The 24,107-nt window shown below is 37.4% G+C and overlaps 1 protein-coding gene across 3 annotated transcripts in view; it reads left to right on the top strand.

Moving 5' to 3' along the window:
- Nucleotides 1-12: 12 nt before the first annotated feature.
- Nucleotides 13-24,107, top strand: part of ENDOV (endonuclease V) — a 61,364-nt gene continuing 37,269 nt past the window's right edge. Inside the window, exons 1-4 of one of the 3 annotated variants that reach the window (XM_007482894.3) lie at nt 13-320; nt 4,164-4,335; nt 17,632-17,766; nt 18,184-18,223. In XM_007482894.3, coding sequence (XP_007482956.1) covers nt 265-320; nt 4,164-4,335; nt 17,632-17,766; nt 18,184-18,223 — 403 coding nt within the window. In that variant the 5' untranslated portion in view covers nt 13-264. The remainder of the gene's footprint in view (nt 321-4,163; nt 4,336-17,631; nt 17,767-18,183; nt 18,224-24,107) is intronic. The other 2 variants (XM_007482892.3, XM_016430735.2) reach the window with 2 other exon arrangements.

The following is a 24,107-nucleotide window of genomic DNA, read 5'->3' as shown; positions in this document are numbered from 1 at the left end:
CAGAGCCAGGCACTTTCCCAAATGTAAAACCCCAGGAAGCGACCTATATGACCACCCCTCCTAGTTCTCTCGCCTAAACCCGGGCTCTGCACCCTTCCAGACGTGATTTAGGTTGTCGGCTGATGAAAGAAAAGGGGCGGGGCTGGTAGCGTTAGGGGAGGCCTGAGCCGCCAGTACACCCGAGACTGGATTTTCTGAGCGAAGCCTGTTGTCCACCATAACCTGCTGCCCCAAGAAGTGACCCGGAAGAGACGGTTCACCGCCATGGCGCACGAGGCCTTTGGGCCGCCGCTGCGGGAGACTCTGTCCCGCTGGAAACGGTAACGGCCCTGATAGGGAAGGGCGAGATCTAATTCCCTGATCTTAACCTCACTGGTTTCGGATTCAGCCGAATTTTAGCCAAACAAGAGGAAGACAACTAACGCAGCCCGTCATGTTCTGCTTCCGGCGGCGGCTTTGGAGAATTGTGGGCCGTCCCTCTTTTCTCAGTCACTGCCGCATCGCTTCTGCGCGCATGCGTTGGCATGGGCTTCCTCGTTTGCGGAGGCTCTGGTTATGCTCTTGGGGACATTTCTCCGAGTCTCCTCCCCGGACCTGGAGGAGCTGTTCCCACTTCCATCCTCTAGGCCTTGAGGGCCTCTTAATAATCCCGAAGTGTGTCAGGGTTTAGCAGAGAAGGGCAGAAGATTCCAGTACTAAAGTGTAGCCTAATCTGCCCCATCCCTAATAATAATGATAATAATAACTAGCGTTTGTAATGGTGCTTTAAGGTTTTCAAAGCGCTTTTACAAACATCTCATTTTATCACAACCCAGGGAGGTAGGAATTATTTTCCCCATATTTACAGGTAAGGAATCTGAGGCAAACAAAGTGACTTGCCAAAAGTCACAGTGACTGATGCCGAATTTGAGCTTAGGTCTTTTTGACTCCAGATCCAGTTACTCTGTCAAAGAGCAGTGCCCTCCTAGGGCCTTACTCTCAACTTTCAGGAAAGTGGGGTGCAGCAGGTGTGATTTCTTGGACCTGAGGACTCCCTACATTAAAGACCAGGGTGGTTAAGCAAACAAAGTTCAGACACCAAGAGCTGGAAGGTAATTTAATGAACACGATTCCTGTATGGGTGTCTATACATGTATACAAATTCATAAAAAATCAATATACAAAATCTAACAAAAAAATAGGCATGTTTATACCCCAAACATGGAGAGAATGTGCAGAATTACCTTAGTTAAAGCTCCAATGTGTCAGGTTCTGTTCCAAGCCCTGGAAATTAAAAAAAGAGACTAAAGCCAGCCCCTGCCCTCAAGGAGCTCATAATTTAATGGGGAAATTCTTCTAATTCAGTTGTATGCCCAACTCCTCATGACCCTGTGGACCATATTGTCCATGGGGCTTTCTTAGCAAGAAGGTGGTTGCTACTTCCTTTATCAGTGAATTGGGACAAACATGTTCAGTGACTTGCCCAAGATCACACAGCTAGTAAGTGTCTGAAGCTGAATTTAAATTCAGATCTTTTTGACTCCAAGTCCAGTGTTCTATCCACTGAGCTGTATAACTGCCCATTGGAGAATACAGCTAGCAAACAAATATGGACAGACAAGATACATAGACAACATATAAGATTAAAAAAAAGAAGAAGAGAGGAAAGGAATCAAAATTAAGAGAACTGGTAATGGATTCTGGTAGAAGATGAGATTTTAGTTGGGACTTGAGGGCCAGGGAAAGTAGTAGGAGGAAATGAAGAGGGAAAGCATTCCAAGCTTAGGGGAGAGCCAGTGAAAATGTACAATTTAGAGTGTCCTTTTAGTACAATAACACAAAGGCCAAGATTATTGGTTGGAAGAGTATGTGTTGGCTAGTAAAATATAAGAAGACTAGAAAGTTAGGAGGAGGTAAGTTATGAAGGGCTTTTAATGCCAGACAGATTTTGTATTTGATTTTGAAGGGGATATCTTGATTAGGGTGGGGAGCAGATTCCTCAATTGTAAAATGAGGATAATAATGGCAGCTACCTTCCTGGGTTGTTGTGAGGATCAAATGAGATCTCTTAGTAGATACTATACAAAAGAAATAAACAAAATATTTCTCTTTTCTCTCTCTTACCTCCTCTCTTGGCTGTGTTGACCTTAGGCAAATCTGGGTATCTCTGAGTTGCTGTAAAGGTGCATATCTTTAATAGGGAGTTTTTACACCTGGGAATTTCCTGTATCAATGAAGTCATAGGTCCAATCCTTAACCTTGTGCAGTAATAGATATATGTATGAATAAAATGTTTATGAGGATACAAAGGCAAGCAAGCAAAGTAGTACCTACACTTTAGCTTCCATTGTATTTGGGGGAAATGGGGGTGCTAGAAAGGGGAGGTGGTGGTGGTGGTAGGTGAAAGAGTTGAGGCAGAAATGAGAATGATAGCTAGTATTTACATAGAATTTTGCAAAACTTAAAGCTCTATATTAACTATCATTATATGTTATTTCATTTTGTCGTCACAACAATCTAACAGATAAGGAAATGAGAGTTGCTAAGAGACTTGTCCCCAGTTACAGTTAGTAAGTGGCTGAGGCAGGATTCAGATTGACTTTTGAGTCTGTCTAGTGCTCTATCCATCTTTACTGACACCTAATTTGCCTGCTTTATATATGACTTATATAACATGACACAGGGTTATTCAAGATCTTTTTTGTTATGGACCCCTTTTGTCCGTAGGGTAAAACCTATGGATCCCTTCTCAGAATAATGTGTTTAAATATGTAAAATAAAACACAAAGGAAACCTATTATCAATAGATATCAAATTTTAAAAAAGTTCATGGGCCTCAAGTTAAGAATTCTGTTCTAGACAGGCAGATGGATGCAAATATATATGCTAAAGTTGTAGAAAGAGAGTCCAAGAGAATAGTAATTGTTCATCTATTTTCTACAATCCAGTCAGACAGGTTACATATTTTAAGCTCTTTTTAATGTATATAATAATCCTATTTCAAGCTCTTGACCTATGTAAAAATGGAGATTTGAACCCCAGACTTCAATCCCCAGAAATCCTTGGTATTTCCCAGAATTCCCTATAATCTCACCTGAGTCTTCACCTGGGTGAGATCACAATTTGTATTTAAACTGGCTGTAATATCTACCTCTTTCTCTCGCTTCCTCTACCCGGACATTGCAACATGTAGTAAGTAGGCTGTGAATGGACTAATCAGCCCTAGGCACATGGTTTATTATTTTGTATCCTTGATTTCTAATAATCCTTAATAAACCTCTTAAAATATAATACTTTTATTACTAGAAACTAATTTAATTTTTATACCTTGGACAGATCACCAAACCTTTACTGGGCCTTTATTTCCTCATCTATAAAATGGGAGAGTTGAACTTTCTGACTTTTGAGGTACCTTCTAGCTTTAAATCTCTGCTCCTATTATCTATACCAGTGGTATCAAATGTGCATATGGTCCATATGATCCTCTCCAGTGGCTCTGCCCAAACCAGGTTAAAAATGTAATTGGGAAATATTTAACAACAACAAAAAAAAATTGTGCCTCTCCATTGTGCCTGATAACATTGCCCAGCATGGGAGCTCTTTCTCCCTTTTGTGGGATGGGGGGGGGGGGCATGCCCAGCACTTGAAGTGGGGGAGGGGAGCACAGCATGTGGCCTGGGGCGGGATGGGAGTGGGGCCTGGCACTCTATCTCTAAAAGGTTTACTATCACTGACCCAGAGGGATCTTTATGAACCATTTAGAACCCTGTCACATCTCAAGTTCAAGTTTGACACTATTGATCTAAACCAGTCTCTACATTCTGCACATGAGAAAACTGAAGACTAAAGAGGCTAGTGATTTGTTCAGAGAGAAACAGCATGCAGAGCTTGGCTTCAAGCCTAGTTCTTCTGACCCAGTTCAGCGTTCTTCACTAATAATGATTGGGGTGTGACCTTTAAAAATACCCAATAGTTGCCTTCCTAGGCCTCAACACAAGTTAACTCAAGTTACAAGTTAGGAACAATTAAAAGCATTTATTAGATTTTTTGAAAGTGGGATTTTTAGATGAAGTTTTAACTTGCTATTTGAGTTCTGAAGATGGATGGGATTGTTGTTCTTGCAAGTGACTGGGGAAGATAGCTTCTAGATCTTATTTGATATCTCTTTTCTTTAAACCCTACAGGGAGCAAGCACAGCTGAAAGCCAGTGTGATTGACCATGACACAGAAGCCTGGCAGCAGAAAACAGATTTTACTGGTCTGTTTCGGGTCGGAGGTGTTGATATATCCTTCATTAAGGGAGATGATGTCAGAGCCTGTGCTTCTCTAGTGGTGCTCAGCTACCCTGAGCTTGAGGTAACATCCAGTGGGATCAGCAAGTCCCTGGTCTGAATGAGGATGGGACAAGAGAGTTACAAAAAAAGAGTCCAACCTCCCTTCCTCCCTCCCCTTTCCCCTTCCCTCCTTTCCTTCCTCCTTCCTTTTCTCTCTTTTTTCTTTCTTTTTTTAAATTGAACCCTCCTATTGGATGATGGCAGGCATTGGAAAACAGTGAGGCTGAGAACAACCCTGGCTGAAGGAGTGAACTGCACATTGTTATGTAAAACTATAGCATTGTATGAGGCTCCCAGAGAAGACACTGGGAAAGGACACAGCAGGACTGTGAAATTTAAATCTGGAGGGATTCTTAGGGATCTGGTTCAGTGCCCTCATTTTATGGATGAGAAGCTTAAGGAAGAAAAGTACATTTCCCAGTGCCACATAAGTTGTAAGTTGTAGATCAAGAATTCAGATCCAGTTCTTCCAACTCTAAATTCAATTCTCTTTCCATTACCCCTGAGCCCTTGGGAATGAGAATTAGGGGCCTATGAGAAAAGCAACATTTACCAAAGAATATTGGAGTTGGCAGAGATCCCTTTTACAGCACACCTGGGAGGTGGCCATCTGGTCTATGTTTAAATAACTCCATTGGCACTAGTTCCCCTTTGTGGATATTTGAACAACATAAGTTTTGTTTTAATTTTTCTTTTTATTATTAGGAACATTACAAATATCACTAAAAATGAACATTTTCCCATATAAAGCAAATCAGAAAAATACTTCTATGAAATTAAATTTGTACGATATATAGCTTGGGTTGTGTTTGAATGAAATAAAATGAAAACACTAGAAAGCAAACCTTAGATCTAAGTAAAGAATAAATTCTGAATGGGGCAGGCAGGTTGCAGGGTAAATAAAAAAAAATTATAACAATCAATAGGTCTTGTTAACTTGGGGAAAAAACACAGAAATATTAAATAGTCAGGAAAACCAAATCTTTAATCAGGAGAGGGATATGGTACAAGTATTCGGGCCTCCACACAAACTAAAACGCCCCAGACCACACAGAGCTGAAGACTCTGGCTACTCTGGGTACCTTATCCCTAGGAGTGATACCTCACTAGCTGACAGTTCCAACAAACCATGAAAAATTGGGGAACTTATGTATCTCTTGGGGAACTGAGGAAAGGAAAGTATTGGTGATTGGCTTTACAGTGGCTACAAAGAAATGAGGAATTCTAGACAGGATTATCAGGAAGAGGCTGATGCTTTACAATGGGCACAAAAGGGAAAGGTCTAGCCCAGGGCTGGGCTACCTGAGAAAGGACTTTGATACATTAGAAGAACCTACAAGGACAAAAGGGTATTTAACATCTGATTTAGCTGCTAGGTCCACCTAAAGTACTTTAAGGTCTCTAGTTAGTCAGAAACTTGTGAAGCTGGGATAAGCTCTCATGTGACAAAGTCAAACTTGGGAGTTTCAAGATTGCACATTGAAATTTCATATTTAGCATAGTAGTTCCAACATGCCTTGTTTCTCTGTGCCCCTTCAGAACTTCTAATTTTTTTGTGTCCTCCCCCCCCCCCAGTGGTTTACAGTTACTTCTCCACCCCACCCCCTTTTTAATAGTATATATCACTATCACTACTTCCTCATTTTCACTTTCTCCCAAAGTTTTGTTACTATTGTTCTTTAGTTCTTTTAGTCATGTCTGACTCTTTGTGACCCTTTTTGGGATTTTCTTGGTAAAGGTATGGAAGTGGTTTGCCATTTTTTTCTCCAGTTCATTTTGCAGATGAAGAAATGGAGGCAGAGGGTTAAGTGATTTGCCCAGGGTCACACAGGCAGTGAGTGTCTTGAGACCAGATTTGAACTCATAAAGGTGACTTCTCACCTAGCACTCTATCCACTACAGCATCTAGCTGTGCCCCTCCAAAGCCATACCTTGTAACAAATAATAAGCTTGTCTAGCAAATATGTAAAATCATGCAAAACAAATACATAAACTGGTCATGTCTGAGATAGTGTGTCTCATTCTGCATTGCTTGTCCACCTATCAAGAGGTCAGAAGCTGACTCATTCAGGCATGATTGGTCTTTGCACCAATCATAGCAGTGTAGTCTTTTACCAGCCTTCCCCCCCCCCCCCCCCCCCCATTCAATTGTTGTAGAAATATAAATTGTTTTGGTTCAGGTCACTTCATTAAGCATCATTATTGAAACCCTCCTGGCTTTCTCTGTATCCATCTCTAATCATTTCTTGTTGTACAATAATATTCCATTATATTCTTATGCTAGAATTTGTTCATCCATTCACTAATTCATGTATTTAATTTTTTTATTACAAAAAAATTCCACTATAAAATTTGAGTTCTTTTTCTCCATCTTGAAGAATAAGCCTTGTTATAATATTAATTGGTCAAAGTTGGGAATATACTTCCAAATTAATTTCAAGAATGATCGGACCACAAATCTGGCCTCAGACACTTCCCAGCTGTGTGACCCTGGGCAAGTCACTTGACTCCCATTGCTTAGCCCTTACCACTCTTCTGCCTTGGAGCCAATACACAGTATTGACTCCAAGAGAGGAAGGTAAGGGTTAAAAAAAAGAAGAAGAATGATTGGACCAGATAAGAAGTCCTGGGTTCACGTCTATCCTTAGACACTTCTTAGCTGTGTGACTTTGGTAAGTCACTCAACCCCCAATTTTCCTTAGCCTGGTAGTATGCCTTGGAACCAATATACATTATTGATTCTAAGATGGAAGGAAGAGGTTTTGTTTTTTTTAAAATAATGATTAAACTTCTTCAGTTCATTAGTGTGCCTGTCTTTCTACAACTTCCTCTCCAGTAGTTGCTATTTTTCTTTTTGTTATAATTGGATAGATGAGGTGGAATTATAGAATTTTTTCATAGCTTGCCTTTATTCATTTGAGAATCACTTGTTCATATCTATTGACTTATTGGGCAATGATTTTTGTTCTTATACAATTGGATTGATTCTCTGTGCATCTTGGATATCATACTGTTATCAGAGAAATTGCTGCAAACATTTTTCCAGTTTACTCTTTCCCTTTGAATTATATTGATTTTGTCTATGCAGAAACTTTCAAAATTTTGTGGAAACAAAATTGTCCATAATTCCCCTAGTAATGTTGTCTATGTCTTGTCTAGTCAAGAATGCTTCTATTTACAGTTGTGAAAGGTCCTAATCCTCTACATTATAACTTTTTATTTCCAAGTTATTTATCAGTTTGGAGCTTAGTATGGAATATGGAAATGTTAGTCTGAATCTGATTTCTGCCAGACTGCTTTATACCTTTTCCAGCAGTTTTTGACAAATAAGGAATTCTTACTTTATTAATTAGAATTCATGGATCTATCAAACAAAATACTACTATGTTTTATTGCTTTTAGAGCTAATATATATCTAATTGGTTCCCCTGATCAACTTCTCTATTTTGCTTCTACCAAATGGTTTTGATGATTATTACTTTGTGTATTAGAGGGTTGGTTTGGGTGTTAAGGAGGAATTGATGGTATATGTTCAGAGTCTCTCAACTTTGGAGGGAGGGAAATGGAGATTTTAGACAGACAGGGACTTCCTTTATCCTCTTTCCTCTAGACCCTAACTTTCAGACATCTTCCTGTTTTACCCCTGACCATTATTATTAGAATAAAGCTTTGTCATTTATCCTAAATTGATTTTCCTTGTGAGTGAAGGGAATAGTTATAGTGCAAGAGGGAGAGAACTGATTTCTCTTTCCCCAAGGGAAGAGGTTCATCTATAAGATCAATTATTAGAGGGAAAGGAAGTAAAGGCAGGGTTAGTGAGGAGACATATTTGAAGAAGACTGAAGGGGAGAATCCATCTTACCCTCCCATCATTTTTTGATATCATCAATTTAGTTTTCTTTTTAAAAATTGGATTAACAGTTTATATATTTTATAAGATTTTTCCATAAAAACCCAGCCTTTAGTTTTGTCACTTAAATAATAATTTAAAAAATCTTTATAACAAATATGCATAGCCTAGCAAAATAAAATCTCATAAAGACCATGTCTGGAAATGTGTTTCATTTTAAATTAAATTCATTTTAAATATATCACCTTTTGGCAAGAGATAAATGGTTTGTTTCATCTTCATTTATTTAGATTTATAGTTTATTATTTATTTCATTGGCCAAAGTTTTAAAGTATTTCAAAATTGTTTTTCTTTATAATTGTTACCATTTTTAAAAATTTTCTCCTGGTTCTACTTACCTCACTCTGTATTAGTTTATTAGAAGTCTTCTCAGTTTCTTCTGAAACTATTCCTTTTGTTATTTCTTAGGGTACAGTAATATGCCATTATATTCCTACCGTAATTTGTTTAGCCATTTCCCAATAGGTAGCCCCCTCTTTAGTTTCTAGTTTTGGGTTACTGTGAAAAAAGCTACTATAAATATTTTTGTATATATTATGTTCTTTTCCATTTTCTGTGATCTCTTTGGGGTATAAGCCTAATAATAGTTGGATAGCTGAGCCAAAAGGGTATATATATACAGTGCATAATTTAGTGACTTGGGGCATATCTCCAAATTGCTTTACAAATGGTTACATCAATTCACAGCTATAAAAACAGTGCAGTAGTGTGCCTATTTTGGGTCAGCCCTTTTGTCATTTTATTATTTATTCTTTGACCCTCAATTCTTTGGAATTTACTTCAAGATTTACTTATTTAGTCTCCATTCAATTTTGAATCCTTTCTCTAAAAATCCTTTTTTGATTCAGATATTTGTTTCATTGTTATTAGTAAAGGATATATTTAATATTGCTGATTTTCTTTATTTGTTTATTATATTTTTATGCCCTTTCAAATTAGTTTCTGTAATACTTCCAGGAAAATTTTAGAAACATGTATATTGTTGCGTATCCTCATTCAGTAATCATTTATTAATTTCCTGGAATTCATCATATTAGTCACTTAGCATTTATAAATCACCTACTATGTGCCAGGCACTGTGCTAAGCTCTGGGGATTACAAAGAAACATAGGAATGTAAATGAAGGGGTTAGCTTTGGCAAGGAGAGCCATCACTTCCTCTGAGACTGCTAGAGCAAATGAAGAAAAGATGAAAGAATTACAAAGGTCTTGAGCTAGGTAAGATGGGAGATAAGAGAATTATAATGTATGACCTCCGTTTTCTCCATAAATTAGCAAATGAGATCCTCTAGGGGTGAAAAGTTGGGTGTTTTTGGAGAGAGGAGACTTGGAATAGACACTAATAGGGAATCAAGACTCTTGTTTGTTTCTATAGGATAAGTGGATCTGAGGTTGTACTTTAAGGTTGTTTCAATGTATATTTTTCAGTTGGTTATTTACCTTTTTTTTTTTGCTATGAATTGACTTGATATTCTAAAGACGTCTAAAGACATTCTAAAGAATGATGTGATTCAATTCAACACACCTTGACTAAGTATCTATTTAGAAAATGCAGACAATTCTTGTCCATAAAATTTTGTATCAGAATCAAAAAGTTAGGGGAGAGGCAGCTGGGAGTTCAGTGGATTGAGAGCCAGGCCTAGAGATGGGAGGTCTTGTGTTCAAATCTGTCCTCAGACACCCCATAGCTATGTGACCCTGGCAACCCTCATTACCAGGTCCTTACTATTCTTCTGCCTTGGATTCAATACACAATACTGATTCTAAGACAGAAGGTAAGGATTAAAAAAAAAGAGAGAAGGAATCTCAGAGATCTTCTCTGAAGTCCAACTTATACCTGACCAGGGATTCATTCTGTAACATCCCCCAACAGGTATATATAATGGTTTAGGGGGAGGCTTCAAGTCACCATGTGAAGATCTCCACTGGGGGGAAACCTAATACCTTTTAAGACAATCCATTCACTTTTGGATATCTTTTAATTGTCAGGAACTTTTTCTTTATATAAAACTTAAATCTGTCTGTCTGTCTGCAACTTTTGTCCAGTTCATAATTCCTTGAAAAAATTATGACCATTCTTCAAAAGCTCCTCCTTCTTCCTTCCTCTTCATCTCCTGTCACTGAGATAGTTCCTCCACTATCTTCTCTTTCCTTTCTCTATCAGATGAAAAGGTAGTCTTTCTTCCCAAAGTTATTCCATCTGCCCTCTTGATCCCATTCCCTTCTGTCTTCTCTAGCAGATTGCCTCCACTATCATTCCATTCCATTATCATTTACCCTAAACCTCTCCCTGTCTGCTGGCTTCCTAACTGCTGCCTACAAATATACTTATATCTCTCATATTCCTCAAAAAACATTTGATCCCATTATTCCCTACTACCATAGCATAGTAGTATATCTTTGCTCTCCTCAGCTGAATTCCTTGAGAAAACCTCTATGTGGTGCTCCCACCTCATCCCCTCCAACTCTGTCCTAAACCCTCTCTAGTCTGGCTTTCTACCTCATGATTCAACTGAAATTGTCCTCTCCAAATTTACTAATGATCAACAACAATCTAGCAGCTAATTTTAAGTGCCAGGCACTGTGCCTGGGTCCTGAGAATTCAAGCACAAGGAATGAAAGACTACTTACTCACAGTTTACTTTCTCATAGAGGAGACAAGTATACAAGTGTGTGTCTGTATACACACATACACATACATAAACATATATGAAATCAAATATAAAGGGAATAAATACAAATGTATATCTAGCAGGTTAGTACAAGGTAACTTGGGAAAGAGAGCATTAGCAATTACTGGGATTTGGAAGGGAAGAGAGGGCCTCTGAGGTGAAGGGAAGGAGAGAGGACATTCTAGGTATATGGGAGAGCTAGAGGAAAAGTGAGGAGAGATGAGTGAGAGAGAGGTCAGTTTGATTAGATTGGGAAATGGGGGAGGTGAAATGAGTCTGGAAAAATAAGTTGGGGTCAGGTTGTATAGGGCTTTAAATATTAAATGGAGTAATTTATATTTTATTCTAAAGCAGAGATCCTTCACCTAGGGTACATGAACTTTAAAAAAAATTCTGATAACTGTATTTTGATAGAATGTTTCATTTGTAATGATTTGTATTTTATTTTAATGTACTTTTAAAAATTCTGAAAAGGGATCCATAGGCTTCATGAGACTACCAAAAGGGACAAAAAGAGATTGAGAATACTTGCCCTACGTTTCCAAAGGACCCATGATGAAAAATGCTATTGACTTCCAGAGGGAATTGATGAACTCTAAGTACAGATTAAAGCATACTTTTTTCACTTAATTTTTTTTTTTTACAGAGATATAATAGCTATCATATAGCTTGGCTTCTCAGTCTGTGGGACTGAGGATGGAAGGAGGGGAAAAAATACTACATAAAAAAGGGAGGGAAAAAAGGAATAGCTGTCCTAGTTGCCTAAGAAGCCATTTGAGTTGATTGAATAGGGGAGTGACATAGTAGTATCTATGCTTAAGGAAAATTACCTTGGCAATAGAGAGTTTAAGATTGGCTGGGATGGGTAGAGACTTGAAGCAGGCAGATTAATTAGCAGGCTGATGTAATAATATAGATGAGAGATGATGAAACTGAATTAAGGTAGCAGCTGATTAGAAGGAAAGGATGGAATGTGTTAAATGTGGTAGAAGAAGAAATGGCAAGGTGTGGGAACCAACTGGACATGCAGAGTGAGGGAGAGTGAGGAATCAAGAATAATGCCAAAATTTTGAATCTGGGAGACTGTAAGGATGGTACTGCCTTCAGTAGCACTAAGAAAGTTTAGAAGAGGGGAAAGCTTTTTTCAGGAAAGATAATGAGTTCAATTTTGAACATGTTTCTGGGATAACCATTTGAAATGTCCTCTATGCAACTGGTGATGTGGGACTGAAGCTAAGGGGAGAGACTGAGACTGGATATATAGATCTGGGAAATATCTGCATAGAGATGATAGGTAAACCCATGGAAGTTTACCAGATTAACGAGCGTAAAGAAAGAGGCTGGGAAGGAGTCCAGAACAGAATCCTGGGGAACAGCTACAGTGAAGTTGCCTGATGTGATTGAGGAGCCTGCAGTGGAGACTAAGAAAGAACAGTTAAGACAGGATAGTGTCGTGTTCCAAAAATGAAAAAGGAGAGAGTAGTCAGTAGTATCAACTGCTTACAGAGGTGTCTAAAAAGCATGACAATTGAGCGAATAAAAAAAAGCCATCAGATTTGGCAGGTAAGAGATTGTTGGTAGTTTTAGATAGTTTAGATAAAAGTTGAGTGAGGTTAAAAGCTATATGGCAAAGGGTTAAAGAGTAAGTGAGAAAGGGAAGAGGAAATGGAGGCAATAAGTATATGTAGTTTTTTTTTAAGAAGTTTAGCTGATCACACAAAGAGCTAAATAACTGGAGAAATATTAAGTGCTCATGAGTAGGCCAACCCAATATAGTAAAAATGATAATTCTACCTAAATTAATTTACTTATTTGCATATCAGTCTAAACTACAAAAGAATTATTTTGTAGATCTAAAAAAATGATAATAAAATTAATCTGGAAGAACAAAAGGTCAAGAATATCAAGGGAATCAATTAAAAAATGTGAAGGAAGGTGGCCAATACTAGGCAGTACTAGTTTTTTTTTTTAAACCCTTACCTTCCATCTTAGAATCAATACTATGTATTGGTTCCAAGGCAGAAGAGTGGTAAGGGCTAAGCAATTGGGAATAAGTGACTTGCCCAGGGTCACACAGCTAGGAAGTGTCTGAGGCTTTCAATCCACTGAGCAACCCAGCTGCCACAATGTTTCAGTTTCTGTACTATTTTTCAAACTGTATTACAAAATTTTCTGATACTAAAAAATAGAGTGGTAAATCAATGGAATAAATTAGGTAATAAATAAAATAAAATTAAAAAAATAAAAAATAAAAAAAAATAAATTACCTAAAATACAGTAGTAAATGACCACAATAATCTAGTGTTTGGGAAACTTGAAGATCCTCAGAGATAACATCTCATACTATATACCAAGATAAGGTCAAAATGAGTCCATAATTAAGACATTAAGGGTGATATCATAAGTAAATTAGGGGAGCATGAAAAATTTTACCAGTCAGGTCTATGGATAAAGGAAGAATTTATGATCAATTAAGAGATAAAGAGGATCATGGGAAGTAAAATGAATAATTTTGATTACATGAAATAAAAAAGTTTTTTCACAAATAAGATCAGTGTAGCCAAAATTAGAAAGAAAGCAGGAAACTGGAAAAGAGTTTTTATAGCAAGTTTCTTTGATAAAGGCCTCATTTCTAAAATCCATAGGGAAGTGAGTCAAATTTTTAAAAATAAAAGAAACTTTCATGTTGCATTGTGGGAAGATGTCAGAGTAGGGTGTGAAGCTTCCTTGCTCTCCTATTGCTCCCCACAAACAATCAAATTCCACAGAATCAACATTAAAAGCAACAAAAACAGACAGGAGATGGGAGTGAAACTGAATAGTCTGGGACAATTAAGGAGGAAGGACAGGGTGATCCCTGGGGGGTAGGATTTGCAACCTCACCTTTTTGCTGAGTCCCAAAATCAGTAGGCTGTGGGCCCAGGAAGCAGCTGTGTCTGCTTAGGTCTTGGCTCCAGAAACTGGCCTACAGCTAGGGATTAGGGACCTTTGGAAAGGTGGGCGAATTTGGGACTAGCAGGGCAAAGGGAGAGGAAAGGGATGACTTTTGGGAAGGGGTGCGAATTTGAGAGGTATTGGTCACAGGAAATTGGACATCTCAAGAGGGATATAGCAGAAAGAAAGAGGAGACAGTTAAGAGGAACAGAATAGATAGAAATACATAGCTAGTAACTATGTCATTGAGTGTAAAAGGGATGAATTCACTCATGGGAAGAAAATGGATAGCAGAAAGGATAAAAAACCAGGACCCTACAAGAAACACACTGAAAATAAGAGATACACATAGAGTGAAGGTGAGGGGCTGGAACAGAATATATTGTGCCTCAGCTGATCAAGAGAAGGTAGGGAGAGCAGTTTTCTGAAAAATTGGGGCTAAAATGGATATAATTGGAAGGGATGAACAAGGTAACTATATGGTTATGGGAGTAGAGGAGTGCTATGGATAATGAAGCATTATCAGCATTTGACTTGTATGCATCAAGTGTTATAGCATCCATATTCTTAAAGGAAAAACTGAATGAGATACAGATAGAAATAGATAACAAAATAATAATAATGGGGGACTTTAATTTCCCCTTCTCAGAACTAGATAAATCTAAATAAACTAGATAAAACTAAAAAAACAAATAAGAAAGAAGTTAAGGAGATGAATAGAACCTTAGATAAGTTAAATATAGATTTCTGGAGAGTTCCCCTCCCCCCACATGAAGTTAGTAGTAGATTTAAGGCTGAATGTACACATAGTCCAAAAATAATTTCTGATGATACAACAGTGGTTTAGAGAGCATAAGTATTAGCAAAAAAACAAACAAACAAAACAAAAAGCTTTTATAGTCATCAGACTGTGGAGTTAATACTGCATTCCTGAGGGGTTTTGGAACAAAATTTCTACTGGATATGATCAAGCTGGAAAGACTTGGTTTTGGAAAAAGTTTGTTCTGCTGCTTAAGACCAATCTAGCTAAATATGTTCCTAAGAACCAGATGAATTAAAGTGCTCAAATTAAATGCTGATAGGAAAGTCATGAAACAGGCCTAATATTACATTGCTAGAAGCAGCTGTGAATTTTTTAAGAAAACAAGATGGAAATATACATTAAGAGCTTTAAGACTGTTCATGCTCATTGACCTTGAGATCTCATTAATAGGATTAGGCCCTAAGGAAATTATTGAGATGAGCTGTATATGCATGAAAATATTCATGGAAGCTTTGTTTGTAATGACAAAATAACTGGAAATAACACAGATGCAACGAATGGGAGAAATGGCTGAATAGACTGTGACATTTGAATGTAATATTATATTATTAGAAATGGCAAACATTGGAAATATAATGAAAATAAGGAAATATATGAAGAGATGAAAAGAGGAGAAAAGAGAATAAGAGTAATACATATTATGATTACATTTTATTTTTTTCTACATTATTATTATTTTTTTAGATTATTTCTCCACGGTTCCATGATTCATATTCTCTCCCTCCCTTTTCCCTCTCCACTACCAGAGCTGACAAGCAATTCCACTGGTTTATGCATGTCTTATTACTCAAAACCTATTTCCATATTATTCATATTTGTAATAGAATAATCTTTTAAAAACCACAGCCCCAGATCATACCCATATAACCAAGCAATAAATCATATGTTTTATTTCTGCATTTCTACTACCATAGTTCTTTCTCTAGATGTGGATCGCATTCTTTTTCATAAGTTCCATGGAACTGTTCTTGACCATTGCATTGCTATAAGTAGCAGAGTCTATTACCTTTGATTATGCCACAATGTTTCAGTTTCTGTGTACAATGTTCTGGCTCTACTCATTTCACTCCACATCAGTTCATGGAGGTCTTTCCAGTTCACATAGAAATCAAGCAGTTCATCATTCCTAATAACACAATAGTATTCTGTCACCATCATATACTACAATTTGTTCAGCCATTCCCCAATCAAGGGACACCCTCTTCTTTCCAATTCTTTTTTTAACCCTTACCTTCTGTCTTAGAATCAAGACTATGTATTGGTTCTAAGGCAGAAGAGTGGTAAGAGCTAGGCAATGGGGGGTTAAGTGACTTGCCTAGGGTCACCAGATTTGAACCTAGGACCTTCCTCTTTAGGCCTGGCTCTCAATCCACTGAGCTACCCAGCTGCCCCTCCAAATTTTTGTTGCCACAAAAAGTGTGACTAGGAATATTTTTTTACAAACATTTATTTTTTAAATTTTATTTATTAATTTTAACCCCTTACCTTCCATCTTATAACTAATATTATGTATTGGTTCCAAGGCACAAGAGTGGTAAGGGCTAGGCAATGGGGGTGAAGTGACTTGCCTAGGGTCACACAGCTAGGAAGTGTCTGAGGCCAGATTTGAATCTAAGACCTCCCATTTCTAGGCCTGGCTCTCAATCTGAGCCACTCAGCGGTCCCCCAAACATTTTTTAATTATCTCTTGGGGTACAAACCCATAAATGGCATAGTTAGATCAAAGGGCATACAATCTTTTAAAGCCCTTTGGGCATAATTCCAATTATCTTCCAGAATGATTGGATCAATTTACAACTCTACCAGCAATGCATTAGTGTCCCAATTTTGCCACATCCCCTTCAACATTTATTATTTTCCTTTACTGTTTTATTGGCCAATCTGCTAGGTGTCAGGGTTGTTTTGTCAATTGGGGAATAGCTTGATTTCTTGTAAATGTGACTTAGTTCCTTATATATTTGGGAAATTAGACCCTAAGAGAATTTTATTATAAAAATTGAAATTAAAAGTGAAATTTTTAAAAAGCCACTCATCAGTTGACAAATGGTCAAAAGATATGAACAGGCAGTTTTCAGAAGAAATCAAAACTATAGTCATATGAAAAAAATTCTTTATATCACTTAATTAGAGAAATGATAATTAAAACAACTTTATGGTACTATCTCTACCCATCAAATTGACTAACATGACAGAAAAGGAAAATGACAGATGTTGGAGGGGATATGGAAAAACTGGAACACTAATGCACTGTTAGAGTTGTGAACTGGTCCAACCACCCCCACCTTTCCCAATCTCAATAAACTCCAGTGCCTCCCTGTTACCTCCAGCATCACATCCAAAATGTTCTGTTTAACCTTCAGAGCCCTTCATAATCTAGCCTCTTCCTACCTTTCTAGTCTTCTAACCTTTACTTCTTCAATCCAGTGACACTGAACTCCGGACTGTCATGAGCAAGATGATCCGTTTCTCATCTCCAGGCATTTTCTCTCCTTGCGGCCCATGTCTGGAATGCTGTTCCTCTTTATCTCTGCTTACTGCCTTTCTTGGCTTCCTTTAAGTTCTAACTAAAATCCCTCTTCTTAAATGTTCTATAATTCTAGTGTCTTCCCACTCTTATTTTCTTCTTATTTATCTTGTATATAGTTTATTTGTACATATTTGCTTTTTTGTTGTGTCCCTCATTTGATTTAAGCTCCTTGAGGGCAGAGACTGGCTTTTGCTTCTTTATACATATAAAGGTAAGGACTAGGCAATGGGGGTTAAGTGACTTCTCACTTAGTTGACTAGATTGAGGATAACCAGGAGGGGCCTAGTTGGGGAATAATGCTCAGAGTGACCTAAAACAGTAAGCTCTATAAGGTTGATAAAGGTGAAGAAAGACCTGGAGTAGGAGGAATAATTCCCTTTCCCTTCCCTTAAAGTGCCTCCACTTGGCTAGAGTGTTCAATGACTTAATTAATTTTCCTCCCTTTTGTGGCAGGTGTTATATGAAGAACATCGGATGGTTAACTTAACAGCTCCCTACATATCTGGTTTCTTGGCATTTCGAGAAGTCTCCTTCCTGGTAGATGCTATTCAGAGGCTACAGAAGAAGAAACCTGATCTCATGCCTCAGGTGCCTTCTCCTAAGAATGTTTATTCCTTTCCTTACTAGGGAGTGACCAGGGGAAGGATGGAGGAGACTACTATTTAAAAAATCTTTGTGGGGGTGGAGTGGGAGAGGGACCAGGCCTGGGAAGAAAAGGGAAAATTTCCCTCTGCCATTCTGTGTTCAAAAGTTTGGCCCTTCTTCTTTGACCTTAGTCTTAGAGCTCCTTCCATGGCAGTGGATTCAATGGAAACTAGTACTATGAACTGGCTCCCAAAAGTAAGTTTGGAGAGCACAATTCTGATAGAATGGCCTAGGATATGGAATAGCTAGGAATAAGATATGGAAAAAACTTAGGGGTTAAAATCCTTTCTCTTATTGCTCCTTAGAACAGCTCCTGACTTGAAGAAGCCCTGGTGACCATGTGTCCTGTGTTTTTTCTAGGTCCTTCTTGTGGATGGAAATGGGGTACTCCATCACCGAGGTAATCCTAGAACTCAAGGAAGAGGTTTGGGGAAAGGGAATTGTGGGGCGTAGTAAATAATAAGGGACTATATTAGTTTGGTAACTGATAACTAAAGATCAGGCAGTTCTCTTCTTTCTTTTGTCTACCCTTCCTTCTCCTGTTTCCTCCCTCTCTTCAGCCTCCCTTCTCCTCCCCTCCCCCCTTTCTTCTTCTTCTCTTTCTTCTTCTAAATTACTCAGGGTAAGTTTATGATGTTTCAAATGAAATACTCTTTCTCTTCTTTATCTTAAGTAAGGGGTTTATTTGGGGAAGACAGGAAAGGATAAAGAATGGAGGTAAGAGGGTTGAGGATTTCCCTAATACTACAGTGAGAGAAATGGCTGATAGATCTGGAAGTTCAGTCACTATAATCAACAGAGCAAGTCAAAGAGATATCTGGACTATTGTCCTTCTTTCTTCTGCCTTCAAAATCACCAGGCTACCTTCAGCTTGAGTTTCCAAAGTCCAAAAGAAGAAAAACTCTTTCTTCCTTCCCTGATACAAGGCCACAAGGGAACCAGGATCCAGCCAGCATTTGGCTTTGCTTCCAACTGTTTCTCCCGGTAACATTCCAAATAGAACTTCTTGTTTGACTGACAGGTCACCATTCAGCCATTGCTTCTCCCTCTTTGCATTCTTCCCAATTTCTCTCTTCCACAATCCTCCCTTTTTGTCTTGGAAAAAATGCAACCAGTATTTTTTAATGCTACTTACCTTTTAGATATATATTTTGTTATATTTCTAACTATCTAATTCTTAACCCTGTACTATAATAAATATTCCTTTACCCTCCCAAAACAACAAATCCTAATCTATCTTAGCTATTCTATCTAATTCTATGCTAAGTTTGGGTATAGGAAAATGGTTTAGGTAATAAGAATTTACATAAATATAGTTTTGACATAATAACAACTCATATAAGAATTTTTAAACAATTCCAACAATTTCAACAACATTTTGAATATGTAATTGCCTTATCTCCTAATGTCTATAAATTCAACTAAATAAATTTTCTATTACTAACAATTGCTAACCTAAAATCATAATGTAATCTAACTTCTATATTTAAGTAGTTTTTATGTCTGTCCCTACTTCCCTAAGACTTTGAACAAATTTTTCTGAACTGTCCCTATAGTTAGTTATTAGAACATTAATAAATTATTCTAATATAGTTAGTTTGCTAGTACATTAGTATTCACATATGTACATCGGTTGTATCTATTCAGATTTACATATGTACAAATATAATACATTGTCCTTGATTTCTGTGCAAACTCATGAAGAAATTTCTTTGTCTGTTTGAATTTTCTACAGAAATTTATATATCAGTGTGAATTTTGTGTTTTGCAATTATGCATGTGTTATATACTTACTCATTCCATGAGATTTCTTCCTACATTGTATTTCTTTGTAGCATGTGTATGTATTTATGTGATGTTAACATGTATGTCACATTCTTACATAACCTCATGATCACAAGTTCAAACTGTCAAAGTCCTTCTTTCTTTTGATGTTGATTGTAGAAGCTATGTGTCTTGATCTCTTTTTCCAACTGTTCTGCATGCCACTTTTTGTCTATTGTCGTTCTTAATTGTAGTCCTGTGTTCTTTAATATTCAGGAACATACTGGAACAGACAGGAATATACTGGAACAATCAGGAACATGCATATGTGTAAGGCTTTTACATGTGCATGTATGTAATATTGAAATGTTCATTGTGCATGGAAGTAAGATATGAATTCTTCATGAGTGCTTGTCAGAATTCATTAGTTATTCATGTGTGGAAGTAAGCATTATAAATTATTATCTTCATGATTGTATAATGCATAAGTTCTTAGAATTTTTTCTTGAGAATAAATTTTGTTAAGAATTTGAAATTTTCTTTTCTTTTGATGTTTGAATTTTCACAAGGGGATTTATTGTATCCTGTCTTTAGTTATGTCTTGGAGATATTATTTGGATATAATGTAGTTCGTTTGGCCATGGAGTTATGTTTTCATGATAAACAACTTTGTTACTTTCTTTGTTGTTACTATGGTTGGTAGAGACTTTGTATAGATTATGGAGAGACTTTTCTTTGGAGCTAATTTTTTAAAATGCATGTTTTCCTTTTCTGTTTTACTGGCTGTATATTTTTCTGGAGCTGTTCTATTTGCTTTAGCAGTGCTTTCCGTTCATAGTTTCCATTCATAGGCTATCATTTTAACATGTGCAATCTTCTCTTGTCTGTCTGTACTTTCTGTTGATACGTACTCTCATGTGTGCTTTCCTTTCATAGGGACTTATTGATTTTTGTTAGAGCTAGTCAACGTTATGGGTGTGATGCAGTTTTACATGTGAAGCATGGAACCATGGATCTTTTTGATCAACCTTTATGGATGTTGGGGTTGTCTTTACGACCGATGTTGGTCTGATCCATCTTGGTTCTATAGGAGATTGTCTATTAAAGTTCTTGACATATACCTTATCTCCTGGTTTTATCTTATGCAATGAAAAATCTAGTGGTATTCTTTGTACAAGCAAGCCCAGTTTTCTTAGTTCATCTAGTCTATGTTGTATCTGTTTTAAATATTCATGAAGTAAACATTCCCCTTTTAACATGGACAAGTATGGTGGCTTCACTGTCCTACCATGCCAAAGTGGCTGACCATATAGCATTTTAAATGATGATATATGCAAGTCAGTCCTAGGTCTAGTTCTTATGTTGAACAAAGCAAGAGGCATAACATCTGTCCATTTTAAATGTGTTTCTGAACAGAGTTTACTTGTGTCTTCAATTCTTTGTTCTTACGCTCAAACTGACTGGAACTTTGGGGCCGATAAACTGAATGATAATTGCATTTAATCCCCAAGTTCTTGTAGATTTCTTGCCAAACTTGGGAAGTGAAGTGGAACTCCTTGTCTGAATCTATGGTATCTAGAATGCCAAGTATAGGTATTATCTCTTTTAGTAGAAATCTCACTACTGTTGCTGTGTCATTTTTCTTGGATGGACATGCTTCAACCCATCTAGCCAGTCTATCCACAATAATCAATGCATATTTGTATCCCTTGTCTTTAGGCATGTTGATATAATCAATTTGAATACATTGGAAAGGCATATAGCTGAGTGGTCTACCTCCCAATGCTATGTTCTTAAAATGTCCTTGATTATACCGTCTGCATGTTTCACATGCCTGACAAGTTCTAATGGCATTTGTTGTTATTCCTGGTGCTGTCCAAAAGCTCTGTATGGTATCCACAGTGGTAGGGAAGAGTGGGGGAAATGATGACTTTCTTCTGCCTCTGTCTTTGAAATTCATCTTCATTTTGAATCGCCTCTCTGGCCTATGTCTAGTCTGATATTAGTTTTTGGATATCAGAGAATCAGCACATGCACAGAGTAATGTTACGTTATTTTCTTTACATTTCTTTATTCCCTCCATGCCTTGACACACATACCCCCCAAAAGATATGTTATATTCATTCATCTAACAAATATCTAACAAATATACTTCTGTGGTGAGTATTCTCCTGGTAAGATACATGCCAATGTAAATAGAGGAAGAGAATAAAAATAAGGAAAGACAATTTTGAGCAAGAAAGGCTTCATTGAGAGGTGAGCAGACGCTTGTAGGAAGACAAAGATTTTAAGAGGCAGAGATAAGAAAGTGTGTTATAGGTATAGGAATTAACAAAAGGAGATGGAATGTTAAGTTCAAAGGATAACTACTAGATCATTTTGGTTGGAATGAAGTTTTTGAAGGAGAGAAATATGAAATAAGGCTGAAAAGGTTGGGTTCATATTGAAGAGAGCCCTAACTGTTGGTCTAAGAAGTTTGTATTTTATCCTGTAGGAAATAGGTATCCATTCACTATAGTCAACACAATTTTTAACTGCTACATTGTTTTCCATATGTCTGGTCTTTATCTGATGTGCATGCTCTTTAAGAGTTAACTTTTTGCCATGGATATAAATAAATTGCATTCTCTTGTTTGCTATAGAAAGTATATATGTGTAGTAGCTATAATGCTAAGTTGATATCTTTTTCATTTTAACATTACAATCCTTGTGAAAGTTTAGCCACCCTCCCCTAGCATAAATTGAGAATCCAAGGAGAAAAAGCAATAATTCCTTAAAGCAAACACTATTCCATTCTCCCTTAAGAAGCAGGCTTCCAAGCTGCCCCTTTGGCATTGGTCAAGCTAATTAGAAACAAGAAACAAAAAACACCCAAACAAAAACCCCATACTCATCAGGGAACTTTGTTCTATTCACTTATACAGTTTTATTGTTTACTGATATCCCTAAATTGTTGAGATCTCTTCCTGTTTCCATATTATGATAATGTTCAACTCAATTCAAGTGAAGGAGTTTTCTTTGGGAAAAATAGGAAAAAGAAAGAAAGGAAGGGCAGGAGATGATGATAATCAGCCAAAAAAAAAAAGTCACTGTCATCCACTAGAAGAAGAACCAGGAGAGAACAATGCCATAGAAGCCATGGGGCAAGAGGATGTCCAGGATGAGGTAGTCAATAGCATCAAAAGCTGCCAAAGAATCATGAAGATTGAGGACTGAAAAAAGCCATTGAGTTTAGAAGTTGAGATCTTGGAGTAAACAGTGTTGTGGTAGAATTGGAAATTGGAATGCAAGGGGTTGAGTGAGCGGTTGGGGGCAGAGAAGTGGCTCAGTGGATGGAGAGCTAGGCCTAGATTGGGGGCAGAGAAGTGGCTCAGTGGATGGAGAGCTAGGCCTAGATACAGGAGGTCCTGGGTTCAGATATGACCTCAGACACTTCCTAGCAGTGTGACTCTGGGCAAGTCACTTCACCCCTATTGCCTAGTTCTTACCACTCCTCTGCCTTGGAACCAATACAGTAAGACAGAAGGTAAGGGTTTAGGGGAAAAAAAAGAAGCAGAAGCATTGAGTATAAATAATGTTTTCTAAGTTTTGGGCAATAAGTTTTGGGAAATAAGATGATGTAAAAACAAAAGATCTCAACGTTTTTTAATAAAAGGAAAGAAGACATAGGTCAGTAATTTGATGGATGGCAGGACCAAATGAAGGTTTTGTAAAAGAAGGTGAAGTAAGTGTAAATCTGAAATTTTTCAAGAAAAAGTAGATAGGAGAGAGCTGGAAAATAAGAGCCTGCAAAATCAGTCTGGGTCAAGAGAATGATATGGAAGGAAGGGAGTTAAGGAAGAAGGAAGAATTGATTTTTGACTATGTGACAGCTTGCATTTTATAAATATGAATTCATTTGACCTTCACAAAAACTCTGGGAGATAGGTCCTATACAGTTTACATTTGAGTAAATTGATTGAGGCAACGTAGTGGATAGAGACTTGGAAGCAGGAAGGCCAGAATTCAAATCCTTTTTCAGACACTTACTACCTATGTGATCCTCAGCATGCTACTTTACCCTGTTTACCTCAGTTTCCTCATCTGTAAAATGAGCTAGAGAAGAAAATGAAAAACTACTCCATTATCTTTGCTGAGAAAACATCAAATATGCTCACAAAGTATTGTACACAACTCAAACAACTGAACAACAAAAACTGAGGCAAATAGGTTAAATGATTTGCCTCGGGTCACATAGCTAGTAAGTGTCTTAGATCAGATTTGAATTTGGGTCTTCCTGACTTTAGGCTCAGCACTTTAACAGTTGTATTCAGGATTAAGGAGGTGATGGTTCTGTTCTGTGCTTTGGTCAGAGCACATCTAGAATATTTTGTTTGGTTCTGAGCATCAGGTTTTGGGAAAAAACACTGATAAACTGAAAGCCTCCAGGAGAGGAGAAACTTGAATAAGTTTGTAAGGAGAAAGAGTTGTTAGTGAGAGAGGATAATTGATGGTGTAAGGATGTCCCAGAAAAAAATGAG

Source organism: Monodelphis domestica, chromosome 2, assembly GCF_027887165.1.
Source record: "Monodelphis domestica isolate mMonDom1 chromosome 2, mMonDom1.pri, whole genome shotgun sequence".
Taxonomy (NCBI): domain Eukaryota; kingdom Metazoa; phylum Chordata; class Mammalia; order Didelphimorphia; family Didelphidae; genus Monodelphis; species Monodelphis domestica.
The sequence above is the reverse complement of the archived record's forward strand: the minus strand, read 5'-3'. Positions and strand labels throughout refer to the sequence as shown.